This window comes from Cuculus canorus, chromosome 5, assembly GCF_017976375.1.
Source record: "Cuculus canorus isolate bCucCan1 chromosome 5, bCucCan1.pri, whole genome shotgun sequence".
NCBI lineage: Eukaryota > Metazoa > Chordata > Aves > Cuculiformes > Cuculidae > Cuculus > Cuculus canorus.
This window is the reverse complement of record NC_071405.1, coordinates 28,079,552-28,103,970: the sequence shown is the minus strand read 5'-3', so window position 1 is coordinate 28,103,970 and position 24,419 is coordinate 28,079,552. Positions and strand designations below refer to the sequence as shown.

At 45.3% G+C, this 24,419-nt stretch overlaps 1 protein-coding gene across 1 annotated transcript; it reads right to left on the bottom strand.

Annotated features, from left to right (window-relative positions):
• Positions 1–2,853: 2,853 nt before the first annotated feature.
• LOC104057794 (cholesterol 24-hydroxylase) lies at positions 2,854–23,896 on the bottom strand. The gene is made up of 15 exons (XM_054068321.1): positions 23,733–23,896; positions 20,137–20,214; positions 19,808–19,889; positions 19,190–19,263; positions 18,439–18,525; positions 17,714–17,852; positions 16,993–17,103; positions 16,053–16,209; positions 15,660–15,722; positions 14,250–14,322; positions 13,738–13,822; positions 11,778–11,888; positions 11,425–11,513; positions 10,491–10,557; positions 2,854–9,642 (listed from the first exon to the last, which is right to left on the bottom strand). The coding sequence occupies exons 1-15, from the start codon at positions 23,858–23,860 to the stop codon at positions 9,481–9,483; spliced, it is 1,506 nt and encodes a 501-aa protein (XP_053924296.1). The 5' UTR covers positions 23,861–23,896; the 3' UTR covers positions 2,854–9,480.
• Between the last annotated feature and the right edge of the window lie 523 nt (positions 23,897–24,419).

Here is a 24,419-nt window from a genome sequence, read left to right as displayed (position 1 = left end):
CAGGGAGGTGATTCTCCCTCTGTACTCGGCACTGGTGAGACCGCACCTTGAGTACTATGTTCATTTCTGGGCCCCTCACCACAAGAAGGATGTTGAGGCTCTGGAGCGTGTCCAGAGAAGAGCAACAAAGCTGGTGAAGGGGCTGGAAAACAAGGCTTACGAGGAGCGGCTGAGAGAGCTGGGGTTGTTCAGCCTGGAGAAAAGGAGGCTGAGGGGAGACCTTCTTTCTCTCTACAACTACCTGAAAGGAGGTTGTGGAGAGGAGAGAGCTGGCCTCTTCTCCCAAGTGACAGTGGACAGGACAAGGGGGAATGGCCTCAAGCTGCGCCAGGGGAGGTTCAGGCTGGACATCAGAAAAAAATTTTTCACAGAAAGGGTCATAGGGCACTGGCAGAGGCTGCCCAGGGAGGTGGGGCAGTCACCATCCCTGGAGGTATTTAAAAGACAGGTAGACGAGGTGCTCAGGGACATGGCTTAGTGGCAGATAGGAGTGGTTGGACTCAACGATCCAAGAGGTCTTTTCTAACCTGGTGATTCTGTGATTCTATGAAACACGTGGATGTCATGGGCGTGAATTTTGCCAGTGCCCCCACAGCGAGGGGTGTAAAACAGATCAAAATCAGTAAAAAAAGAGATCATAGAACAGTTTGGATTGGAAGGTATCTTAAGATGATCCAGTTTCAACCCCACTGCCATGAGCACAGGCGCCTTCCACTGAAGCAGGCTGCTCTAAGCCCCATCCAGCCTGGCCTTGACCACAGAAAGGGTCATCAGGCACTGGAACAGCTGGTTTGGGCCCCTCAGTAGAAGAGCAATGAAGCTGGTGAAGGGGCTTCATAAGAACAAGTCTTATGAGGAGCGGCTGAGGGAACTGGGGTTGTTCAGCCTGGAGGAGGCTGAGAGAAAACCTTATCACTGCCTACAGCTACCTGAAAGGAGGTTGTAAAGAGGCTGGTATTGGACTCTTCTCCCAAGTGATAGAACAAGGGGGTGGCCTCAACTTGTGTCAGGGAAGGTTCAGATTGGACATTAGGAAAAATTTCTTCACTGAAAGGGCCATCAGGCACTGGCAGAGGCTGCCCAGGAAGGCGGTTGAGTCACCATCCCTGGAGGTGTTTAAAAGACGGATAGACAAGGCGCTGAGGGACATGGTGTAATGGCAGATAGGAATAGTTGGACTCAATGATCCAAGAGGTCTTTTCCAACCCAGTGATTCTATGATTCTATGATGCCTAGGGAGGGGGCATCGTTCCTGTGCCTTTGAAAAGTCTCAGGTTAGGTTTACAAGAAAAGCAAGCGCTGGCAGTCTCTCTTGTTGGAAGGATAAACCCTGTTAAGTTGTAACAGCAACACCTTGGGCTGTTTGGCAAAGCACCAAAATGTTTATAAATGCTTGTAGTGATAGGATGAGGGGGAATGGGTATAAACTGGAGAGGGGCAGATTCAGACTAGACATAAGGAAGAATTTCTTCACTATGAGAGTGGTGAACCACTGGCATAGGTTGCCCAGGGAAGCTGTGGATACCCCATCCCTGGAGGTGTTCAGGGCCAGGCTGGGTGAGGCCTTGAGCACCCTGGTCTAGTGGGAAGTGTCCCTGCCCATGGCATGAAGCTAGAACTGGATGATCTTTAAGGTCCCTTCTAACACAAACTATTCTATGGTTCTATGAAATCAATCAGCCTGGTGACACAAAGCCTTCTGGGACACATGTACCTGCACAGAAGAGGAGAGCATTGCCAAGATGGCTGCAAGGAAGCAGGATGGGATGCTTGCCATGACTCTGTCTCTGGTTGTGAACACGTGTCTGCACCAGGAGCTGCTGTGCCGAAAGTCAGTTGAGTTAGCTCAGGGCAAAGGCAGATGCGGTTTATCTGCTTCTAATTTAGGTGCTATGCAGTCAACTCTCCTCACTGAGTGGCTTGAAACACCAGCCCGATGGGTTGATTCACTCTGCTATTTACCACTACACCACTGGATTAGAAATTAAAATAACACTCTGCCTCTCAGGCTAGATTGCTTTTCTCTCTGCCATCATTTCTTCAGTGGCATAATCAGCCTGGGAGACCCTTCCTAGAAAGGGAGCATGGTGATGCACAGCCCGTTGTGGTAACCTCCTCCTGACAGCACACCTGCGTTTGGAGGATGCACGTCTTGCTTTTCCTCTGCTAGGTGGGGCAGCTGCCATTTCCCAACTGCTGTCCTGTTCCTGAGGGACCCAGCTTTGCTGAAGGCCACAGTTTCTGCTTGCATCAGGAGAATACCAGCGGGAGACCATGATGAGGTCTCACAGGGTTTGTCCTCGCTGTGACCAAACAGTGGGACCACTAGGTCTTGCAGTGTTGCTGCTGCCCTTGGACACGTTTGCTCCTCCTTGCCTCCCTTTCTGGACAGCAGTGCTGTTGCCTCTCTCCTGACTCACTTACAACACAGAACACACACTGCTCAGGTCACTTTACTTTCTCAAGCCATCCCTGCAAAGGAACCTTTGTGTGAGCTCGCTGAGAAACTCTTAATATCACAGCCTGTGGGATGGAGATTTTCAGAGTTAACAGCAGAGCAGCTATCATGACTGGTTTTAATAGACTATTTTAATAGAAATAATTAATATAAGCAATCGATTATAAATAGCTTCCTTCCCAAAAGCCTGCAGAACATTTGCCCTCCACTTCTTATCAGTTCAAAGTCAATAGAGCAGTGTGCAAGATAGGGTACAAGCAGCAGCACCACAGTGGAGTAGAGCTGCCCTGTAAGACAACAGGAAAAATGAACTCTGAATTCATGTGGACATTTCCAGACAACAGAGCGTGGGGAGGGAAGGCAGGGCCCACTGTGCACCAATATATAAAATGAAGAACATCTCGGGCGGCCTGTGTTTATCCACGCACACATAGGTTAGGGGCTGATCCTCAGAACAGCTCTTTCTGTAGCTGAATTTCCTTTGTTGCTTTGTAACCTTAATAGCTCTTTAATTACTGTCCTTATTTTCAAATCAAGTATATGTCTGTGTCATATTAATGAATATTCGTTGTCCCTGGAGAGCTATTAAATACATTTTCACCTGTGTTTCCAAGGGAATAGACACCAGCTGAGTGCACTTTATCTAATTTCAGCCTGTCCTCAGCACTGTAATAATATCAAGACCTATTAGAGAGGACTCACAGATACATAAAAATAATAATGATTGATTATTTATTTGCTTTACAGTAGCATTTAAGGATTCCTGCCAAGAGCATGGTCCTGCTGTGCAAGGCTTCTTGCAGATAACAGTACAAGAGGTGGCCTCGCCTGACAGACCTGACACCTTGAATGGGAAAAAGCAAGTGTGCAGCAGAGGAGTATGTGTTCATTTGAGAGTCCTTTAATTCATTGGAGGATTTGTGCAAATAAAAGAAGAGAGAGCAGGTAATGGGGAAAGAGATGGAAGGTGAAGGTGAGTGAGACAACAATCAACCCTCCCCAGAGGAACTGAAAAAGACCCCACAGAGCTAAAGTCTCTCCCAGTGCTTGGCTTCAGTATCCCCTGCTAGGATTCTCAGGGTGGATCCAGCATAATATCTTACAGGATGCTGCTGGTACTTCAGGCACTGGAGATGCTCCAGTGTCTGCTCATAGCTTACAGCATTGTGATCTTCTGAGGAAATGGAGTGAGAGCAAAGCTAATTAATTAAAGCCTATTTGAAAAGAAGGAGGCAGTTCCTTAATCTTTTTACAATGAGTCTGTACTGGAGGAACAACTTCTGCACCAGTCCAGAGAGGACAATGGCATGGGGTAAAGCGTACAAGACCCTTAGCTGGACCTCAGTGTGGGGGCACTATAGATAGGAAGCAAATCCTATAGATGGATCAAAGAGGAGAAGGACAGCTAGAGTGTGAGACATAAGTGTGGTGACCTTTCCACAGTAAAGGAGAGGAGATGAATGGAAAGCAGTATTGCTAAGAGAAGGAGGGCATGGAGCTAAAGAGGAAGGATGAGAGGCAGAAGTTTAGTATTAGAACAAAATAGCTTGCAGCAAGATTAGACTACCAGTATAGACTTGGTCTAAAGATAGTCTTCAGACTAGTACGGGCTGGAGAAGTTGAAGTGCCAGGTACGTTCCTAGGTACTGGCACTTTATCTTCCCTGTTAGAGCAGCCCTTGGCACTCTCCTGACATTTCCTAGTAAGATCTGAGAGTCAAGATGTGCCAGAGACCATGTCTGAGATGCTGGTTGTACACGACCACCATATTTTGAAGGATGAGAGAGCTCAATAGACTTGGCTGTTCTGTGCCAGTCCACCTCAGTGCCAGGGAAAGGTCTGGGGCATATTTCCTTTGTTAATAGAGATGTCACCTAAGTATTCTGAAAAGAAAAGAGGGAACAGTAATAGTCCTTGAGAAGAGGGTGCTGTCTCACACTCAGGAGTATGGTGAGGGGCTGTGCTGGCTGAACCAGGAGGAGGATCAAAAGATGGTTTGTTCTGAGGGTAAAAAACTGTTGGAGAAGTTCAGAGCAGAGCTCACGTGTGTTGTAGGCTCTGAGAGTGAGCAACAAAGGGCAAAGCGTAGAGAGAGCAAACTCACCGTAGGGAGGAGTCTAGCTGCTCACCAGAGTGGGAGGGACTTGGACCATGTGCACCCCAAAGCCTGCTGAGACAGTGGAGCAGGACAAGGCCATGACACACTTCAGAGCTTGAACGGGAAATCCCTGAGACAGTACTTCCAGTTTTGTTAAATGACCACCACTACTGATTCAGAAAAATACTCGCTGCCTTGCACGGACCTGTGCACGGGCACACATGGGCATGGTGAGCAGGGCAGAGCTTGCCACCAAACATTTCATGTGGAGTTCTTATGTAAGAAAGGAAGGTGTTGCAGAAAGTTTTCTGAGCTTGCTAGCTGTGACCTCTTTATATCACTTTATTTTCCATTTTCAGGGCCTCCCTGACTCACTGTACCTGCAGCTGAGAGACTGTGAGTCTACAGCAAGAAAATGAACTCAAAGGGAGTAAGAGTAAAGGGCACCTCTTTGGCTTCAGTGTCACCTGGGTGCAGCTTCCAAACCTTATTACAAAACAGACAGGCAGCCGTTAATTACAAATAATGTCATCAAGTGTCCTGAAGAGCAGATCACAGTATCGGTATGGGCAGGAAGACGGAGAAACTTTAAAATGATCCTACTGAGATGCTGACAGGATTGTGGTCTCCCAGTTCAGGCAGTTTCCCCAACTCACTGGTGCCTCCCTTGTCCCTGATATCATTGAAGGAGTGAAGCGCAGACACACTGCCTCAATGCAGAAATGTTATTCCTTCTCTAAGAGTGCTTCTTTTGTCTCTAAGTCCAGAATACAAAATGTTGCAGTTTGTGGGAAAACAGAGGAGAAGCAACAGTCCTGCTCTGCTGGGCCCATCCCATTCCATCAATTTCTTGTAGTGCAGCAGAAGGAATTTTCTACCTGACTTTATTGCCTTTGCCAGTGCGTGAGTGCTGTCTGGAGGAGATGGGTTGAGTATGTGCTATGGACACCTGCTCTGTGATTGTCTTTTCTCAATAAGCATATGTTGCTTGGAAACGAGAGAAGACCTTCAGAGAAGGCCTCCTCTTGCAGCTCTCATCGTATAACCGCACCAAGTGCAAATGCAGGTATAGTTAACCTGCATGTTTATACTAGGCCCACCACATCTAGGAGCAGCAGCTTTTCTGAACATACAGTGATTAAATGTGCTGCATGCGCCTAGCACAAGGCTCTAAAGCTGCTGCGGTGAAAAAAGCAAATAGGACCTGGCCATGGCTGGATAGATGAGCCTGAAAGTGAATAAAATATCCTGGTTCCTGCTCTGTATACCTTGCTCCAGCAAAAAGCGTCAGCATTTTATTCTTTCCTATAGACAGTCATTCCGCCAGATACTATAGATGAGCAGAAGGCTGTCCACTGTTCAGAAAATACCAGGCTGTGCTGGTATTTCAATGAATGTGATTGAATCTCATGCTTCTGAGATTCTCCTGGCTTCCTGCAAGGGCTAGGATGAGGTTCCTCTCATGCAAAATCATGGCAATTTTTCCCACTTTCTTTACAGTCAATAATTCTAGCTGGGCTTCTCTTTGGATATCGAGGTGAGTCTGTACGTGAGGTGTAGATGCGAAAGTGGGAGTCTCCTGTGCTCCAGACTAGCTGGGGTGACAAAGCATCACCTTCTCCCATGCCAGCAGTGAAGAGGTTTGCCTTCCTGTGAAAGACGGAGGCTTCTCTGGGTACATGTCCCCTAACTGGTTCCCTCCTGTCCCAAGAGTTGTAGGCAGCAGCATTTTCCCCATTTCTTGTCTATGACACTGATCCAAATGGAATAAGATCAGGCTCTTGGGTGAGCATAAAAAAATCTGTGGAGAAATCCACAGCGGGGAGTTCTGAGTATGTACATGAAAGTCCTGGGCATCAATCCAGAAGAGGGAGGCAAAGACTTCATAGGTCTGGGAGGAGGATCAAAGAAACCTGCAGCAGCCATACATGAGAACAGGAGGAAAACTTACACACCTCTGATAAAGACTCTTGGGAGTGTCACCGCTAGTACCCTCATTTTTGGGGGCAGCTGCTTACCTTATAAGAGGTAATGGGTGTAGATTGCTCCTGGGGAGATTCTGATTGGATTCCAGAAGAAAATTTTTCACTATGAGAACAGCCAAATATTGGAAAAATCTCCCCAGGGAAGTGGTAGATTCCTTTATACTAGACACTTTTAAGGCTCAGCTTGACAGGGTTCTAGGCCATCTCATTTAAATTAAACATCACCTAAAACGGTTGGACCTTGAAGCCCCTTCCAAAGCAGCATTCTATGATTCTACTACCTTGACTCCTGCCCGTTGAGCTGCTGGCTGCCTCCAGAGAGTTCCTGTCCATCTGCAAGTGTGCACATCTGGAGCTGCTGGAGGGCAAGCCCCTAAATGCAGTATGTGGGGTGCAGGAGCCATCCTGAGCAGCCTGGCTTTGCAGTTCCATGTCAACTGAGAAACCTTTTTGCATCCAGCCTCCAGGCACGTCAAATAGGCCTGCGCTGGGACCACATGGGTGGCAAACAGGGAAAAATCACCCCATCAGCCATTTCCAGATTTTTCTTTGCTTTGCCCAAGAGCCAGGAAAAAGATGAGAAGAAAATTAGCTGCAGGTAGGATACTTTTCTACAAGCAGCTGGGAAGACAACTGAGGAGACAGACTTTGCTCTGCTTTTTTGACTTATTGGCCACAATCCCTAGCAGAGTGTGTGGTGCAGGTGAACTGCTTGTCCAAGAAGTTAAACAATGCATTTCTCTTCCCCAGAATAAGGGGAATCTGTCCTTTCTTTTGTGGTGTCCAAGAAAGTTGCAACCTCCGGGTCTTTTTATAGCTCCTGGCAGGCACAGCTGTGCCTCTCTTGGTACTTCTGGCCTGAAGTTTCTCAACAAAGTTTGGCAAAGCCTGTGCTAGGACCTGGTTGGCATACGGGGCCCCAGGGACAAGGAATCACCTCCTGGCTGAGGATGCAGGATGAAACTGTGAGAACACTGCAGGGCATTTACACAACATCACTGGGCATCATCTACTCCTGCGGTAAGATACCCCAGGGGTGCTTTCTCCTTAGAGAAGGAGCAGTCAAGGTCGAGGATCTGCTGCTCTTGTTGGTTTCATCGACAAGGAGAGCTTGCCATCTGCTGGAAGGCTATCAACATAAGAAAGAACTGATCTCACACAGATGAGGTGTGACAAAACTCTGCAGGTTTATAATATGCTACCACACCCCTTGAGCCCTCTTTGGAGATGCCTGTCTCCATCATAGAGGTAGCAGAAGGAAATATGTGTTTGTGCAACTAATGCGTCTCAACTCACCCATTAGTAGGGCAGAGCAGAGACCTGGCTTCTCGCATCTTCACAGCACGGCTTTCCAGCGTGTCTGTTAAGCTGTCTGCCTGCTGTTCGCAGCTTCCCCCACCACTCCTTGAGCTGCTAAGATACTTCCCTCCCTTTGAGATTTTCTCTGGCTTCAGCCTTTTGTAACACCACTAGCCTGACTGGCATTGAGCATCCTGCTCCTGACCACATCAGCTCCCAGGAACACACAACCGTCTGGAGAGTCCTCAGTTTTCCCAAACAGATTTTATTAGTGTCTAGGAGGATATAAGCAGATCTCCAGCACAAGGGATTGAAGAGGTGGTCTACTAAGAGATAGACTAAATCTTTCCGAGCAATGTAAGTATAAGTCATATTAACACACTGCGTGACACTACTTACATTATCAAAAGCCACATCAATCTTATTGGCCTGTTATACCACTGCTGCACTGAGTGAGATGGTGCAGAACAGTAGCAGCACCAGAAAAAGCTCTGGGACGTTACGCATCTGGTGTGGAAACCACCACAGGAACTCGAGAGTGTACAGACCAACTTCTTGCCATATTGGTAGCAGCACCAAATATCTTGAACTCCCTCTATTTCAGGGCCCAAGCTAATATCAAGTATCCACTTATTGCCAGAAGGTGGCATTTTCACATGACCATTTTTTACGTAGCAGAGCAGGCTTCAAGCCTGCATGCAGCAAGCAATTTTGGCACAGCTGCAGAAAAAGGGTGTGCAGGACCTTCTCCTGCCTCTGGCTCAAGTTGCACAGGTGTTCCTTCAGCAGCAATATACGTTTAAGTGGCTTTCATTCCAGGCACTTACTTCCAACTCCGCTGTACCTACTAGATGTGTGGTCCAAGTGTTCATGTAGCTTTGTGATGAGCCAGATGGGGAAAAAGAACCAGGCTGAGATAAACCCAGCAAGACCCGCCTAAGAGAGCAGCTTCTCAAAAGAATGAACATGGGCTGTGGGGAGGGACAGGAGGGAGCAGGAGACCCCCTTTCTAGAGCATGGATTGGGAATATACATTGTGAAAAATACTGGAAGAAAAGTAGGAAAAACTGAAGAAAAATGAGACAGAAGCAACGTAGAAAAATAGTGGCTACAGTCCTTAAATTTTTTCTTCAAATTGTTCCTATCAATCGTTCTTCTCTTTTAGAGGAAGGATGGGAAAATTGATTTGACCAAGAGAATAGCTCTAAATTTCTCTTCCCAGGTTCAGTCCAAATCTTGAGCTCTGCCATGAAATTCTGCAAACAAGGATTTACCTAGACCATGTTGCATTGTAAGTCAAGTTAGTGGAAAATATCAGCTGGGAGCTGAGTTTCTGTGGAGCTCCAGGGATGCTCCAGTGAAAGGATATTCTTCTCCAAGTCTGATCAGAACTAAATAGTACCCCTCAGGAAAATTACAGCCTTTGCAATTCCAGGTACGGATCCAGATTGAAGATGCTCAAGCACATCTAGAGTGACTCTCCCAACGTTTTGTTCAGTAAATTATGAAGCAGGCTATTAAAAATTTAAGCCTAGTAATCCTCTAAAGAAGTCAGCAAAATCTAACCTTTGATTAGTTTGAAGATCTTCAAAATTGGTAGAAACTCTACCACCAACATGTCGTGCTCCTTTCCTAAGTAGTTAAGCCTGGCAGGCTCCTGCCAAGCTTCTTAGCTTTAATTTACACATTACTCCATCTAGTGGCCTAATGGTTCCAGCATCCAAGAGTTTAAAACTCTGCCCTGGTACCAGCTGGAATTCAAACCTCTGCAGCAGTTTTGCCATCACCACTTTTGCCTCCATCTGTTAAGAAAAAAGCAAACATCATCAGTGGCAGCAAATACAGCTTGGACTGCAGCTACTTAAACTCAGAGTATTATGCTGCCTTGTCAATATAAAGACTTGAAACTTAAATGTTACTGTTAATGTAGCTGACTGAGTTTGGGCCGGAAGAAGAGTCACCTGGGGCTTCCTGAATTTGAAGACAATTGACAGGCATTAAGATCAGTCCCTGGGTTTATGCATTAACCCCATTTTGAAAATCATAGTGTAGAACTAAGCACTTTAACCTGAAGATTTTGAGCACTGGTGCTTAGATGAACTCGCAGCACAGACTTAAAGAGCTGGCCTCCGACTGTCCTTCTGAAATGCTCTGTGCCATTTCCATGTACTTCATTAAATTGTTCCCCCCTCCAGCCAGGCCCCTCCTCACCTTCTCAGTGCCAGTCCTGGCTTGTGCCCTTCTATCAGCTAATGTTTTCCTTGCCTTGACCTTAGCAGCTACAGGCACAGGATGGCCCTCAGGAGTCTCTGCACAACCTCCATGTGTCTGACTTTGGCTGGCAAAGGGATGTTGACTGCAATTCCTATCAAAGAGTTTGGATTCAACCAGGGTGACCCAGGACAGTTCAGATGGAGGGCAGCCGTCTGCTGGACATGAGTGATATGGTCCAGTTCAGTACATGCCTGCTCACGTGATGGTGTTTGAGACACAAGCCCTGTCATGGGCACAGAGGGGAATCTACCCTCTAGAGGGAAGAAGGTCAGTACACCACCATTGTGGCCTTTGGTCCCCCACCACCAGCCACAGCCAGCACATCCTGAGCTGGCCCAGCGCTTGCTACAAGGCATCATTCCAGGCCTCTGCTTACCTGTGCAAACACCTGCCCAATGCAGGATCGGGGTCCCAGAGAGAATGGAAAGTAGCAGTAGTATGGCCTGCAAAGAAAAATGTTCAAAACTGTCATTCTGATTGCTTGGTTGTAAAGAAATGAGCAGATTTCATCACGGCAGCAAGTAAATGGTCTGAATATCACCTTATCCAGCTGACTTGTAAAGATAATCTCCATATCAACATTTTTTTTCTCTGACCAGCAATACAGCTCTGAAGCAAGGTTTCTGTCCATCTTTGCTTACTATATGGCTCAGCTCACCAAGCTATTTTGATGCGTGAAAAACTTACTTGAAAGCTGAATGTCAAGCATACTCTAAAGCCTTTCCAGCCTCTTGACAAGACATAATCATCCACCCAATTATTGCTTCTTTGGACAGCTCTGAACCATGTGAGCGAGAAGACATTTGTTTCAGGAAACTCTTGACTCACAAAGTATTATAGTTTGATGCAGGGGCCTCAGCACCACCTGTTTTGGTCACTGGTCCCTCCTATTTACTCCTGCCTACTGATTAGGCTTAGGCTGCCTGCCCACACGGCTGAACAGAATCTTTTGTCCCTCAGTCTGTTGTTCCCTCTCTAACATGGAGACATTTCAAGCATCCTGCAGCCAAGGCTGCCATGCAGCCTGTAATGCATTAAGGGAAATAGTCAACCTGGTTTTGGCCCAAGGCTTTGACCTCAATATAAAAATTAATTTAGTATTGGGTTTTTTGTACTGTATTGCATGGTATAAAGAACTTCCGAACAAAAGCTGCGCATTATTGCTCTCTATTTGCATTTGGATAAAGTTTTAGCCTTAGTCAAAGTGGAATGGCAAAATAGTTTTTATCCTACTTTCTTCCCCTTGAAATCTCTTCCTGTAGTGGTTCCTTATTACATATTTAATAACCTGGGAGTAAAAAGAAACTCACTTAGGTGCATCTTTGCTGAATCGGTCTGGATCGAAAATGAGTGGATCCTTGAAATACCTTTCCATCCTTCCCATTATATAAGTGCTGAACTGTCAAGAAAGAGTTTATTTGCATTATTCAGGAGCAGCACACTGAAAATGCATTTTTGCTGTCACAGGTATAAACCCATAACTGCCTTCCACCTCCCAAGTAAAACCGATCCAGAGTCCCAATTTATACTGCAGTTTTGGCCAAAATTTCAGAGAAGCCAGGAGAAATATCCCTGGGCAGGATTTTGTCTGTCTGATACACAGAACCATTATATATGGACCGACTGCAGCAGCTAAAAGCTGCTGCTCGTGGGTGGGACTCACAACGAGTGTTGTGTTCGCAGGAATTCTGACATCGTTGATGATGCATTCCTTCTCCAACCAGCGTACTGTCCCTGGGACAGGCGGGTACAGACGCAGCGATTCCTTCAAAATCTGTGTCAGTGAAAAGTACAGAAGGTTGGTTAATACAGTGTAGGAAGCAGAAATAAAATTATGGCCCTTCCTATGGCCTTTTGCTTTGGCTAAATGGGAGCTTTTGACTTGCAAAACAGATGCTGGTGTATCTTCCTTAGACTCCTGTGAGCAAAATATATGGCTAAGTGAGCTCCTTCAGGCCTGGTTCTTTCTCATGACTGGTAAAACACAGAGAAAAAGAAGCAAAACCCACAAGAGATTCAATGCATTGAACAGATCAAACACCTCAAGCCAGGTCAACAACTAAGTGAAAAAGTAGTGGGGAACAACTTCAAAGACAATATCTGAGAGTGAAGTCTCATGCCTCCAATGAGCTGTTCTTGGTGCCAGCTGTCATGAGGATGGGTGGTTGCTCCCACCTCCATTTCACTCCCAGTACTGCCTTCCCACTCCTGCCTTTGTCCTGCTTCTGCTGCTCAGGGAGCTGAGCCAGGTCAGAGCACTAAAAAGACAAAAAACAACCTGGAAAAGGAAAATGAATAGGGAGCAGTGAGGAAAAAATGGAATGAGACCATTTCTTTTGGTGGCAGTGAGCTGTAAGAATGCCTTATTTCATCAAAGGGAAGCCTAATTAACAGTGCACATTAGCATCGCAGTGCAAATGCAATTAATGGTCTGTATGCACGAGTGGATTAATGAAAAAGAAGCGTGGACAAAAGGATTCAGAATTTCCTGGGAGACAGAAGAGGAGTCCCATGGTCTCTGATACTCCAGTGATGGACTGGCTGTGACCAAGGGTGACCGTGATTTTGGTTTTGCAGATCCAAGTTTTTCCAGTTAAATAAATGGTCTGCTTTGAGAAGCTCTCATGTGGTCTGTCTTAAAATTGAAAAGCTTAGATACCTTGTCCTAATTGGAGTGGTATAATTGCGATGGTGTTGGAGACGCTTAAGGAAAGCTGCTGATCTCTTAATCACAGAGAAGCTTTTTCCTCATGAGAAATAGCTTTGAAATCTATTCGCTGTCAAAGCACAGCGATTTGTGGAATGGGATATGGCAAATGGTAAAACACCATCACCCACCTTGACAGGGCAGTTTAACAGAACAGTGATCATAGTAGACTACTAAAATCACAGGCAATTTAAGCAGGCAGAATAGCTGCCAGGACTGCGATTCAGCCTCTCCTGAAGGCTGGTGTCCCTCATCTTGTAAAAAAGAATACACAACACAAATGCTGGCAGGTAGCCAAGCCCTGGATTTGCAGTTCATTACCAACCAGCATTTCTATACACAAGACCTCTTCTAGCACCAAACTTTTTTTCTCCCTTAGTGACTGAAGAGGGTTTCAAGACTGAATAATAAAAATCTGATATTGCACAAAATAGCCATTATTTCTGTATGTCCTCAAATCCCACTGAGTTTATGGGGTATGGTGAGATCATAGCTGGAAATGCTTTAACAATAATCAAACAAAAATAGAGTTGTGAGTTTGGGAAGTGTCTGGAACTCACGCACAGGTTGGGCTTGAAGTTGCAAACCCTTCTTAAAATACAGCTATGGTTTCAGCTTAAACAGGTAAGGATTAAGCAACTCCACTCTAGCTCCCAGCTTGGTAATAATTAAAGAAAGTAGTGCAGGAACTATGTGGGACTTCTGAAAGAAATTTGAGAAGCATCCTTCCCAACAAGGCTGGGCTGCTGCAAACAGCTCATGCTACCTGCTTGCTGACCCTCTGGAGACAAAGACTGTCAAATAGTGGCATTGCTCTTAAAATTTTAGAAGTATGGGGCTCCTCTTGGCATTCCCACAAGATTCAGGAGTGTTACCAAACAGCTCTGACTAGTATTTTACCCCACTCCTACAGTACCTGTGATAAGTATGTGAGTTTGCCAAGATCCTCATAGTCAATGTCTCTCTTGGCACCAAGAACTTCATCTACTTCGGCCTGCACCCTGCAGTTAAATTACAAAATGTTAGTTGCAGAGGCTCGTTTCTTGCTAGGCAAAGTTGACAAATTACATTTTTTACTTTCCAGACCCTGAACTGGACTTTGACTTCAATCCTCAGGCAAAACACATTCTGATTCCTAGCCAGCCTGCCTGAACTTGTGCCTCATATCAGGATGAAGCAATGTGCATACAGTGCAGCCGAATCAGGCAGGATTTAGGACCAGCTTTGTATAAAGACTTGGAAAAAAAATCACTTAGACAGAATTCAAGTAATTCTTATTAAGCTGTTTTAAAATTCAAAATACATTGGGACTATGAAACTATTTTGGAAGGAAGTCTAGAATGTATTGGGAATTGATCTTACCTTTTAGTAATCCTTGTAATAAAATTCATTTTCAAATTAACAAGAAGGAAAATAGAGAGCACGTACCTTTCCAGTATTTCAGGATGCTGAGCCAGTGCCATTACTGTAAATGACAACTGATTGGCAGTTGTTTCATGACCTAATGACAAAAAAAAATGGTTTAAAGTTTAATATGAAATAATAACACGATATGAAGATGTTCTACTAGTGTGACTGTGAACAAAAACTTTAAGCGTCAGGCCTGGAATTTTCTTATTCCAAGTATGCTGGAAATTAAAGGAAACACTAAAAAGGATATGAATTCTACATAAGAAGCTTTCAAAGAATCATAGAATGGTTTGGGTTGGAAGTGACATTACAGATCACTAGATCCAACCCCCCTAACATTGGCAGGGACACGTTCCACTAGATCAGTTTGCTCAAAGCCTCATCCAACGTGGCCTTGAATGCTTCCAGGGATGAGGCTTCCATGATTTCTCTCGGCAACCTGTTCCAGTGCCTCACTACTTTCACAGTAAAAAAAATTCTTCCTAATATCTAATCTACATCTACCCACTTTCAGCTTGTAACTGTTACCCTTTATCCTACCACTGCACTCCCTTATAGAACAAGACATAGTTGGTGAAGATATGAGCCGTCTTGTGCTACTCAAAGCCAAATACAGCATCAGCTTCCCAACTCGAAAGCCAGTGAGATTCAATATTTGCCTTGTCATACTATGGGACACATAGTCCTGCCAAAAAGGATTAACCGGTTTTGACAGAAAACAGAGCTTCTAAAGCAGCCATACCAAAGAAATATGGTTATATGGATAGTTTTCTTTTTTTTCACAGATAGGTATATGTATTATTTCGAAGCACTACAGAAAACAAAAATTCTGCAAAGATATGTATGTTGCAATAACATCTTTCTTGCGAAAGTACAGTGTTTTGACCTCACCTTCCCAGGAACCTAAATCCTACTGACTTGCAACATTGTTCTTTCTATATTGTTTATCTCATGTATCATCTCAGCCCCTGATCTGACTAATGCTCTTAAGGCAAGAATGGCATTTAATCATGTGGGTGAGGTGATGCAAAGACACACGGAGTATGTTAAAGATCCTTTCAGTGTGGTTTAGCAGGGTCTGGGAGGAAAAGCCAGAGTCCCGTGAGGATACCCTTGCATCCCAGTGGGCAGTGCTGACCTCTGCACTGCAGGTTGGAAACCACTGGCCTGTTACGACTTGCTGTGTTGTGACTGAAGGAGGTCAATGTATCCTTTGCCTATAAGAAAATGCAGAGTTCTCTTCAGACCTCATCCAGCTGGTTCTATGCCAGTCTATGCCAGGTAAACATCGCTGTTTACCAATCGAGTGACTTCTGGTTACAACAGCATCACACAGAGTGAACAAGGACATTAATCGTGATCCTGTAGATGGGCCAGAAACGAGTACAGCTTTCCATGACATATTCAAATGTTAAAATAGCTACCAACCTGCAACAAAGAAAGTGATAAAGTTATCCAAAATGCTTTCATCATCTGCAGTTTCCTCCAGAGCTGTCAAGAGAGACAAGCAAATGAAATTAGAAAATGTCTACATGCCTCAATAGGAACAAACAGAAAGCTCTGCCCTGTTTTGTCCCTTTTATCTGAGATGGCAGCATGAGGAGGTCCTGAATGGGCAACTTGGTAGTAACTTGCGACCAATATTTGATCTAACACAATGAAATGGGAAATTTTCAAAGCGACTCTCACTATCTTCAGTGTGAAAAAGTCCTCCTGAAGACATCAGAGGATCAAAATCCAGAACCTCAAAATAAGCCTCCCCAAATCTCATGGCAAAACATGCCACAGACAAATGAATTCCAACAGCAACATGTTCCCTACCATCTCCTTTCAGTATCTGTGCAAGAATATCCAGCGATGCTTCCTTCCCATTTTGAATGGCCTCTCTCCTCTGGTCAATGCACTGCTTCCCCACATGCCGCAGCAGCCTCACGCTCTCCTTGACCTCCTTTACCAGCTTCTGTTTCCAGGGCATGTACTGAATAAAGAATTTCTTTAGTAATTTTGTTGCTTTTGCTGGTTAAAAAATATTGCCAAGTGTTATTTTTCAAGGGAGCACCTTGTTTTCTGCTAAAGGACATTTGACACAAGGTCTGCTCTCCACGAAACAAGGCGAAAGTTCCCAACATGATGTGTTAGGGCTGAAATGAGAAATAGTCTAATCTGGGCATGCTGATGTCCTGCCTTCTTAGAGCTAATATTTTGAGCACTGTGAGGAAAATTCCTCACCTCTCTATGGAGACAAACTGCAGCATGCAACACAGAATCTCACCTCTGGGTCCAAAAAGGAAAACAGGAGCTGTAAAAGCCTAAACTACAGTGGAATGATTTTTAACTTAAATGTGTCAGATTACATTTATAATTTCCTAGTATGTGAATTTGGGGCAAAAATATATGTTTTTATGGTAAGAAAGTTAAAATTTCTTCCACCTTGAGTGGAGGCCATCACCCTTCTTGGACAAATGGCAAAAATCAATTTTTGCAGTCATGTGTGTGAAAGTGTAAAACCATACAAGAAGCAGACACATACATGGGGAAAGAGAAGGCAGAACGACAGAAAGGAAGCACTAAGTGTTAACGGTAATTTTACAAGTGTTTTAAAGCTCTAATGAATTTTATCTCAATGCACATTGGAGGGAAAGAGCTACTGATGACTCCTTCCTTGTCATATATGGACCTCCCGCAGCTCTGGCCCACTCATGCCAGAGCAGGTCTCCAGCTGGATGAGAGAAAAGCAGACTGAAGTGAGGTGCATACAAACCCGCAAGAAGGGCAGGCGTGCCTTGGTCATTCCCTCCAAAATCATGGTCACAGCACGCGGGAAAGGTGTCTGGTCATCACTCAGTGCGTTTAATTCCAAGCCAAAGGCTACCTGAGGAGTAGGAGAGAAAAAGGCAGCAACTTGCTGCATCCTCCTGGCTTCCTGGGGCTGGAGTGAAAGAGGAAGACAGCTTCACACCACCACCTTTTCCTCTAAAAATACTTCAGGCTTGATACAGCCTTGCAGGAGGCTAGGAGGGAAGGCTAATATTTACATTATGCTTCCTCCTTATTTAGGAAGATTAATAATTTACTATTACTCTCCATTCATCTCTAACTGTTCTGCATAAAGAAGGGAAAAGTCAGCAAAAGGGAGACTTCATGCTGACCTTTAATGGTAATAATACAACATCAAGATGTGAACAAGCACTGGTAAGCCCCTTTTGGCACAGAGGGGTGGAGGTACAAGGCTGTAAGGGCTTTTGCAAAGGGTCCTCATCCTGCAGGCCACACTTAGGCTGTGCAGACCCTTCCCTAACTGTCCCTGGTTTTGGCCCAGCCTGAATGGTAGTGGTCCTATTAGTCCTTCAGCTCTTCCGGCACTGCTGGGTAAAGGTCTTGTTCCCTGGCTCTGGCTCCTGATCCCTTCCTGCTGCTGGTACCTGTTACTTCCATTCCTTCCTGCCAGTCGCAGAGGAAACAAGAAAGCAGACAGCTGGTACCTTTGCAATGACATCCATAGTCACCCGATTCATCATGGTCAGCATGCTAAACTCTTTTTTTCCATCTGCCTTTTCCTCTAGCTTCTCCATCAGCTCCTCTGCTTTTTCATTAAAAGTTTCCATCAGACCAATCAGGTAGCTGAACAATCAATAAAAATGACTGATCGGGGTTCTGGAGAGGACCTTAAACCATGCAAAACTACTTTCATTATTTTCCACAGAAAAATGTAAAGTTTTTTTTTTTATTTATAATAAATTTGCCTTAATACTTTAAAAAGAAAACAGATAAAATGAGCTAAATTCTTCTTATAGCAGCCCCATTCTGTTCTGCCACGTCAACAATGTCTTCCATGGCAAAGGGTTTTGGCCTGTGCATACTGAAGCAAATGGACTTTATCTTCAGCCTTTAAACACAATGCATCAAGGCACACATGAGCAAACCAGACTAATCCCCTGCTTGTCAATCACACCATATCTCCCACAGGGAATCTCTCAGGTGAACGATGAGGCTTGCCCCCACCAAATCCCTGAGGCCTGTTGTTCACAGAAGTGTCACTGCCCCATGGGAAGTCTGGTCAAATTATACTCATCAAGGACACTTAAGTAAAACGTGATTTTGGCACTAAATGGTTTACACTTTCTCAATTTCAAATAATGCATCGATGGCAGTAGGAATTGCAAAAATACAAATAACAGCTAGATCATCCCAGCGATGTGTGCCTTACGTTCGGCTGAAAGCGGGATCCATCATCTTCCGCTGCTTGTGCCAAAGCTCATGGTTGTAAACAGTTACCAAGCCATTCCCGAGAAACCTAGCATTTAGGAAAGCAAGGAGAGGAACTGTTTTCAGCAAGGGAGCCAGCCAAACCCTGTGTAGTCACAAAGATAATTCTCCCATATCGACTTGTATTTTTTCCCATGTGTAAGGAGCACTATGCAGCTTTGAGTACACAGTCACTGTGAACGATGACTAAACTTCAGATACGTTATGCCTGGTAGGTGTGGACTGCTGAGTCAAATAAGATGCCAGTTCATTACGGCTGTTACACAAATAATTAATATATTAACTGGATTATTATATCTTTAAAAGCTTCAGGCTAACAGAGAAAAATCCCTTTTTTGTTGTTGAATTTAGGAGCTGGAAACTCCCATGCATTAAGGAATAAATCAGTGCTCTAAAATCTAAGTGAGAAGTTTGATGATGGTCTTGCCTAAACTATTCAGAGACTAACCAAACATGCACAGGGGGAAGAAAAAAAACTATGATCAAGGTAAAAAAAAAATCCAACCTAAGCTCCTCCCTGACATTTGACTTGACACATAATTTAATAGGCACATGCTGCTTACATATGCCTGGAATTAGTCATCCATTCCCACACTAAGGTAAATGATCCGCGTCAAAATAAATGTCATGCCAGTGGTGTTATTAATCTTTGTGTTTTCAGATCACACTGGCTTCAGATGGGTTACACTTACCTCTCACCAAATAAGTTGAAGATACGACCATATATCAGCCGATCCTTTGGGTACCGTGGTGACATCAAGAACTCCTAAAATCAAATCTCAGGTCAGTGAACACCGAGTGTGATCCGTTCCCCAGACAAAACATAAAAATCCACTCACATGTACACTCTTTTCCTCCTGTAGCAATAATCTGAAGGCTAGATGGATAATTTGGTGTGCATTGATTCCCCAGTTTCTGTGCTGCTAGCTTGTTTTGCATGCCTCTATCACTTCTTGCCCAATGACCCAAAATATCACTCTATGGTTCTTGCAAAGATTTAGAGGAAGAAATTCAAGTCCCTTGTGTCTCACTCATTTGAGATACTAAGCTCTTGTAAAGAGTCTGCTTTTCAGAAATGGTGGAAGCTTGCTCTAACTGCTGTTTAAATAAAGGTAACAAAGTAAATCGACTTATCAAGGAAGTAAATAAATCTGGGGAGCCCAGAGGACACAGCACCTCATCCTCCTAAGTTGCCCTCTCTGCAGGCACTGACTGGGTGCACTGTGCTGCCATGAACATCAGGCACCACCTCTCTCTTTCTGGAGGGACAGGCCAATCCCCAGTGTCAATTTGGCTTTATTTTGCAATACCTTCACGCCTTCAGGACTCAGAATCATTACTGACACTCTGTGAAAAGCATTAAGCCGTACAATGGGTCCATATTTCTCTGCCCTACAAGAAAAGAAGGGGAAAACAATTAAATTATGGTACAAACCAGCAACACATAACATTTCAGCCTTAATAACCCGAAAGGATCAAAAGCAGCATATACTGGAAATTATTACAGTTTTCAGCAAGTAAAGCTGTTAAGAGAAAGATTAACTCACACTCTCTAGCTCCTCTAGTGTCCTTCTGAGTAATTGCTAAATATGCAATTCAGGGCCTCCATACCTGGATTTCCTGGTGTTCCTCGACTTACCACTGCAGGAAGAGATCGTGCACAAACTCCTGTTTCCTCAGCATTCTCCACAAGATTGGCAGATGTCCAAATAAAAAGCTGCAGAAAATTAAGGTTCAGAGTGTTATAAGGATGCCAACATAGAGTTTTGTATGAATCACAATCCTTGTTGCTCGGCAATGCAATGCAAGTGCTGCTCATGTTTTCCTTCTGGTAAGGAAAGATAAAACTAATATGTACCAATATCCAGCCCTTATGTGGGTAAGCTGAGGATCAGGGTCAGGCTGGTGCACTCCTGCAGCCAGGAAGACCAGTGCAGATACACAGGACAAGGTCTTGCTAGCTGCTGTACTACAGGAGATGTTTAGGTCTGGGTGGAAGGTCCCAGCAAAATACTTTGCTTTTTGTCTAGCTGACTGAATCACCTCTGCAACTATGATGTTTCTGTACAAGCAATAGACATTTGCATTAAATGTTCTTTGCTCGCTCATGTGCAGCCCTGATAAACAAACTTCAGTTCTGTCAATGCTTTTAAATTTAAGAAAATTAGGAATGGTCTCCTTGTGTTTAAAGCCACATCACCTCAAATGCTGAAAAGAAGATGACAACCTAGAAGGATAATCATTGGTTAATACGGAAATTGCAGAAATGAATTAAAAAAGGGTTAACTCTTCAACTACAATAGCTGTATTAAAGGGTTAGAGATCAATTTCTTCGTTTTGCTGTGAGAGGCGAATTCCCACTGGCTTTGCATACATCTGAAGGATGATTTGGCCAAGCTCCTCTCTAAATGAAGCAAGCTGTGCTCAAGATCTGTTTTCCATTTGAGAGACAGACAGCCATGCTATCATCCTTTTTCAGTACAAACAAGCTTTATGCGACAACCAGGCTCTCCTTTTATTTATTTTGGAATCAGGAGGCACTTAAAAATAACAAGCACTCAACCAAGTTATCCAACATCTGCAGAAACTTTTAATCCTTTAGTTGTTTACCTCCTCCATTGTAATTGGACTCTGAAAAGATGTGAAAGCCCCCAATACAACAGATGAGTCCTTCATTAGCTAAAGCCCCAGAAACCACTCTTACCTGCAACGCACAAAGCAAGGTCCCACTCACAGCTCCTCTCTGTGAATCCTCAGAGATATTTTTCATCCCTGGTCCCATCACCACCTAATTAAGTTGGGTTTTACAATAGGCCTATAAACATTCATCTGCTAATGAGAAGTCACAGTTCCTTACTGCATGCCATGGAAAAAAATTACCCAATGCTTGGTTTGGGATATGTAACTGTGACACTAATCTGAAAACACATATTTGCAAAGAAATCCCTTTTGTCCATTTATTGCTATTAAATCTTTAATATGAAGCAAACCTTTGAAGACATGATCTCTTCTGTTCACAGGTGAGCCATTCTTGTGATAAAAAATGACACAAAGCCACTAGGACTCACTTTTCCAGCCTGTCCTGCACAAGTCTCCTTTAGAGACATGTTGTGTTAGTTGTGATAAGATAAAACAACCCAGGACATCAAGGGCATTAACCTCATCTTGTCATCATGCAGCCATAAGATCTTAGATAAAGTCTCAGGTTTTGATAAGATCCTGTTGCGCTTCATCCTAAAATGAGGCTTCCTTAAGCTTTTACCAAAGTGAAAGAGACATGGACAAAGGGAAAGTCACTCATCTGGGACAGAATAACACCTTGAAATTACACGGGCTGTGGGCTAGCTGGCTGGTTGGTGAGCAGATGTCCTGATTGCAACCTGGGGTCTGGTCCTGGTGGGCAGCAAGCTGGAACCAAGCCAGCCTTTGCTTCTGGTGCTGCTATCCTAGGGTGATCACCAACATCAAACCTCAAACCCTGAAGAAGGGACAGAAAAGCAGCAACAGGGTGCCTCAAGCTGCCATTACTCTAGGAAGTTACTTCACACCTCGAAATGAGCCTAAGGAGAAGCAGATTCAGGTATGACAAGATTCTCCAATATCTGACCCTCATAATATCTGACCCCGATTACACAAGTAGGCTAGAACTTGGAGTTAAGCAACCAAGCCTGGTGTTCCTGTAGGACTGTTTGTGTAACAGTACTTGTGTAGTGCCTCTTCTTGCTGCATGTTATGGAGGACATGTGCATCCAGTGGTGAAGTTGTATGGAAAGCCCACACGCTCCTGCAAGAACCAGGTCTCCTTGTGACAGCACTGCCACTGCCTTGCTGGCTGCCTTCTCGCTGCCCTTTATCACTTGTGACACTTTTATTTTTGGCAGAAACCAAACACCTAGGTCATGAGGGAGAGCAGGGAAGGTGCCTGGTGGAGTTAGTGTCAACATGGAGCTGTGTGGAATGGCAGGCTGTGCTGGTCCAGTGCACAGAGCTCCTCTCCTGTGTGGCTGGTGTTGCTTCTCAGGTCCCCCTTTGGTGCTGTGAGCAAATGCACAACTCTGGTGGGCAACTCTAAACTGCTTGTTTCATGCTGCTGTGGCCAGCTAGGATGACCAGCTGAAGAGATGTACATGAGCACATTCCACCCTGCCAGCCCAGGCCAGCCAGGTAGTGCTGCAGAGCAGGCGGCCGGACATCTGGCAGTGCCCGAGATGCCTGATAGTGCCAGATACTGTTCAACAGGAAGTAGGTGTTTTCCCAAGCCTGCCTACTCTTCTCATAGAATCACTAGGTCGGAAAAGACCTTTGAGATTATCAACTCCAACTGTACCTGTTCACTACTAAATCATGTCCCCAAGCATCTTACCTACCTGCCTTTTAAACAACTTCAGGGATGGTGTCCTAATCACCTCCCAGCCTCTGCCAGTGCTTGATAACCCTCTCTGTGAAGAAGTTTTTCCTTATGTCCAATCTAAACTTCCCCTGACGCAGCTTTTGGTCATTCCCTCTTGTCCTATCACCTACCATCTGGGAGAAGAGTCTAACAGGCACCTCTCTGCAGCCTCCTTTTAGATAGTTGTACAGACTGTTAAGGTCTCCCCTCAGCCTCCTCAAGGCTAAACAACCCCCGTTCCCTCAGCCGCTCCTCATAAGACTTGGGCTCCAGCCCATTCACCAGCCTCACCGTCTTCTCTGGAAACGCTCCAGGACCTCAATGCCTTCCTTATAGTGAGGGCCCCAAAACTGAACACTGTACTCGAGGTGCGGCCTCAGCAGTGCTGAGTACAAGGGGCAGAATCACTGCCCCAGTCCTGCTGGCCACACCATTTGTGACAAAAGCCAAGATGCCATTGGCCTTCTTGGCCACCTGGGCACACTGCTGGCTCATGTTCAATCTGCTGTTGCCCAACACCCCAGGTCCTTCTCTGCCAGGCATCTTTCCAGCCACTCCTCCCAAGGCTGTAGCACTGCACGGGGTTTGTGTGTCCCAAGTCCAGGACTCAGCACTTGGCCTGGTTAACCCTCAAACGCCCTCGGCGCTGCCCTCGTCGACAGCAGCCAGGCAGGGCGCCCTGCAGGGACACGGTCTGCGGTGTTTACGCTCTGCTCTGCCGTTCCCTCTCTCTCTCTCTCTCTCTCTCTGCAGCCGCGGTGCCCCGCTCCGCCACCGCGGGGATGGGCGCCCGCACAACGCCACCGCCCCGGGACGCCCCCGCAGCCCCCGGCCCGGCCCCTCACCTCTCCCGCGGGGCGCCGGGGATGTGGTCGTACATGGCGTGGATGCATCGCACGTAGCAGCAGTACAGCGCGAAGGCCAGGAGAGGGAGGGCCAGCAGCAGCGCCGCCGCGGCTCCCAGCGCCTCCATCGCCCGCGGGCACTGCGCTCCCCGCGCCGGGGGAGGCGGAGCCGGCGCCGCTTGAAGGGCCCGGCGGCTGTGGGGGGAGGGAGCCGGGAGCCCGGGTGGGTGCGTGCGGAGGAGCAGACACGCGGACATACATAGGATCGCCGAATCATAGAATCACTAGGTTGGAAAAGACCTTTGAGATCATCAAGCCCAACCGTACCTGTCCCCTACCAAACCATATCCCTGAGCAATTCATCTACCCGTCTTCTAAACACCTCCACCACCTCCCTGGGCAGCCTCTTCCAGTGCCTGATGACCCTTTCAGTGAAGATTTTTTTCTTAATTTGCAATCTGAACCTCCCCTTGTTGGAAAAACGTTAATTTAGCTGAAGAATTAGGGCTCAATTAAATAAGATTAGAATTATAGGCTATGTATATTGTATTTAGCATTTGATATATATTGTGTTTAGCATTTAATTTTGTTGATCTTTATAGTTAAGTTTGTGCAGACTTTGTGTCTGTCTCTGTAGACAGTGACAGTTTTCTCACAGACCACATATAACCTTCACAAGTATGATAT

Excerpts from the sequence above, each read along its gene's own strand:
- LOC104057794 (XM_054068321.1), bottom strand. The coding sequence starts at position 23,860 with ATGGAGGCGCTGGGAGCCGCGGCGGCGCTGCTGCTGGCCCTCCCTCTC. Across the intron at positions 19,264-19,807 it reads TGAGTCCTGAAGGCGTGAAG|GAGTTCTTGATGTCACCACG; the intron begins GTATTGCAAAAT and ends ATTTGATTTTAG. Across the intron at positions 14,323-15,659 it reads TATCACTTTCTTTGTTGCAG|GTCATGAAACAACTGCCAAT; the intron begins GTTGGTAGCTAT and ends TTTTGTCATTAG.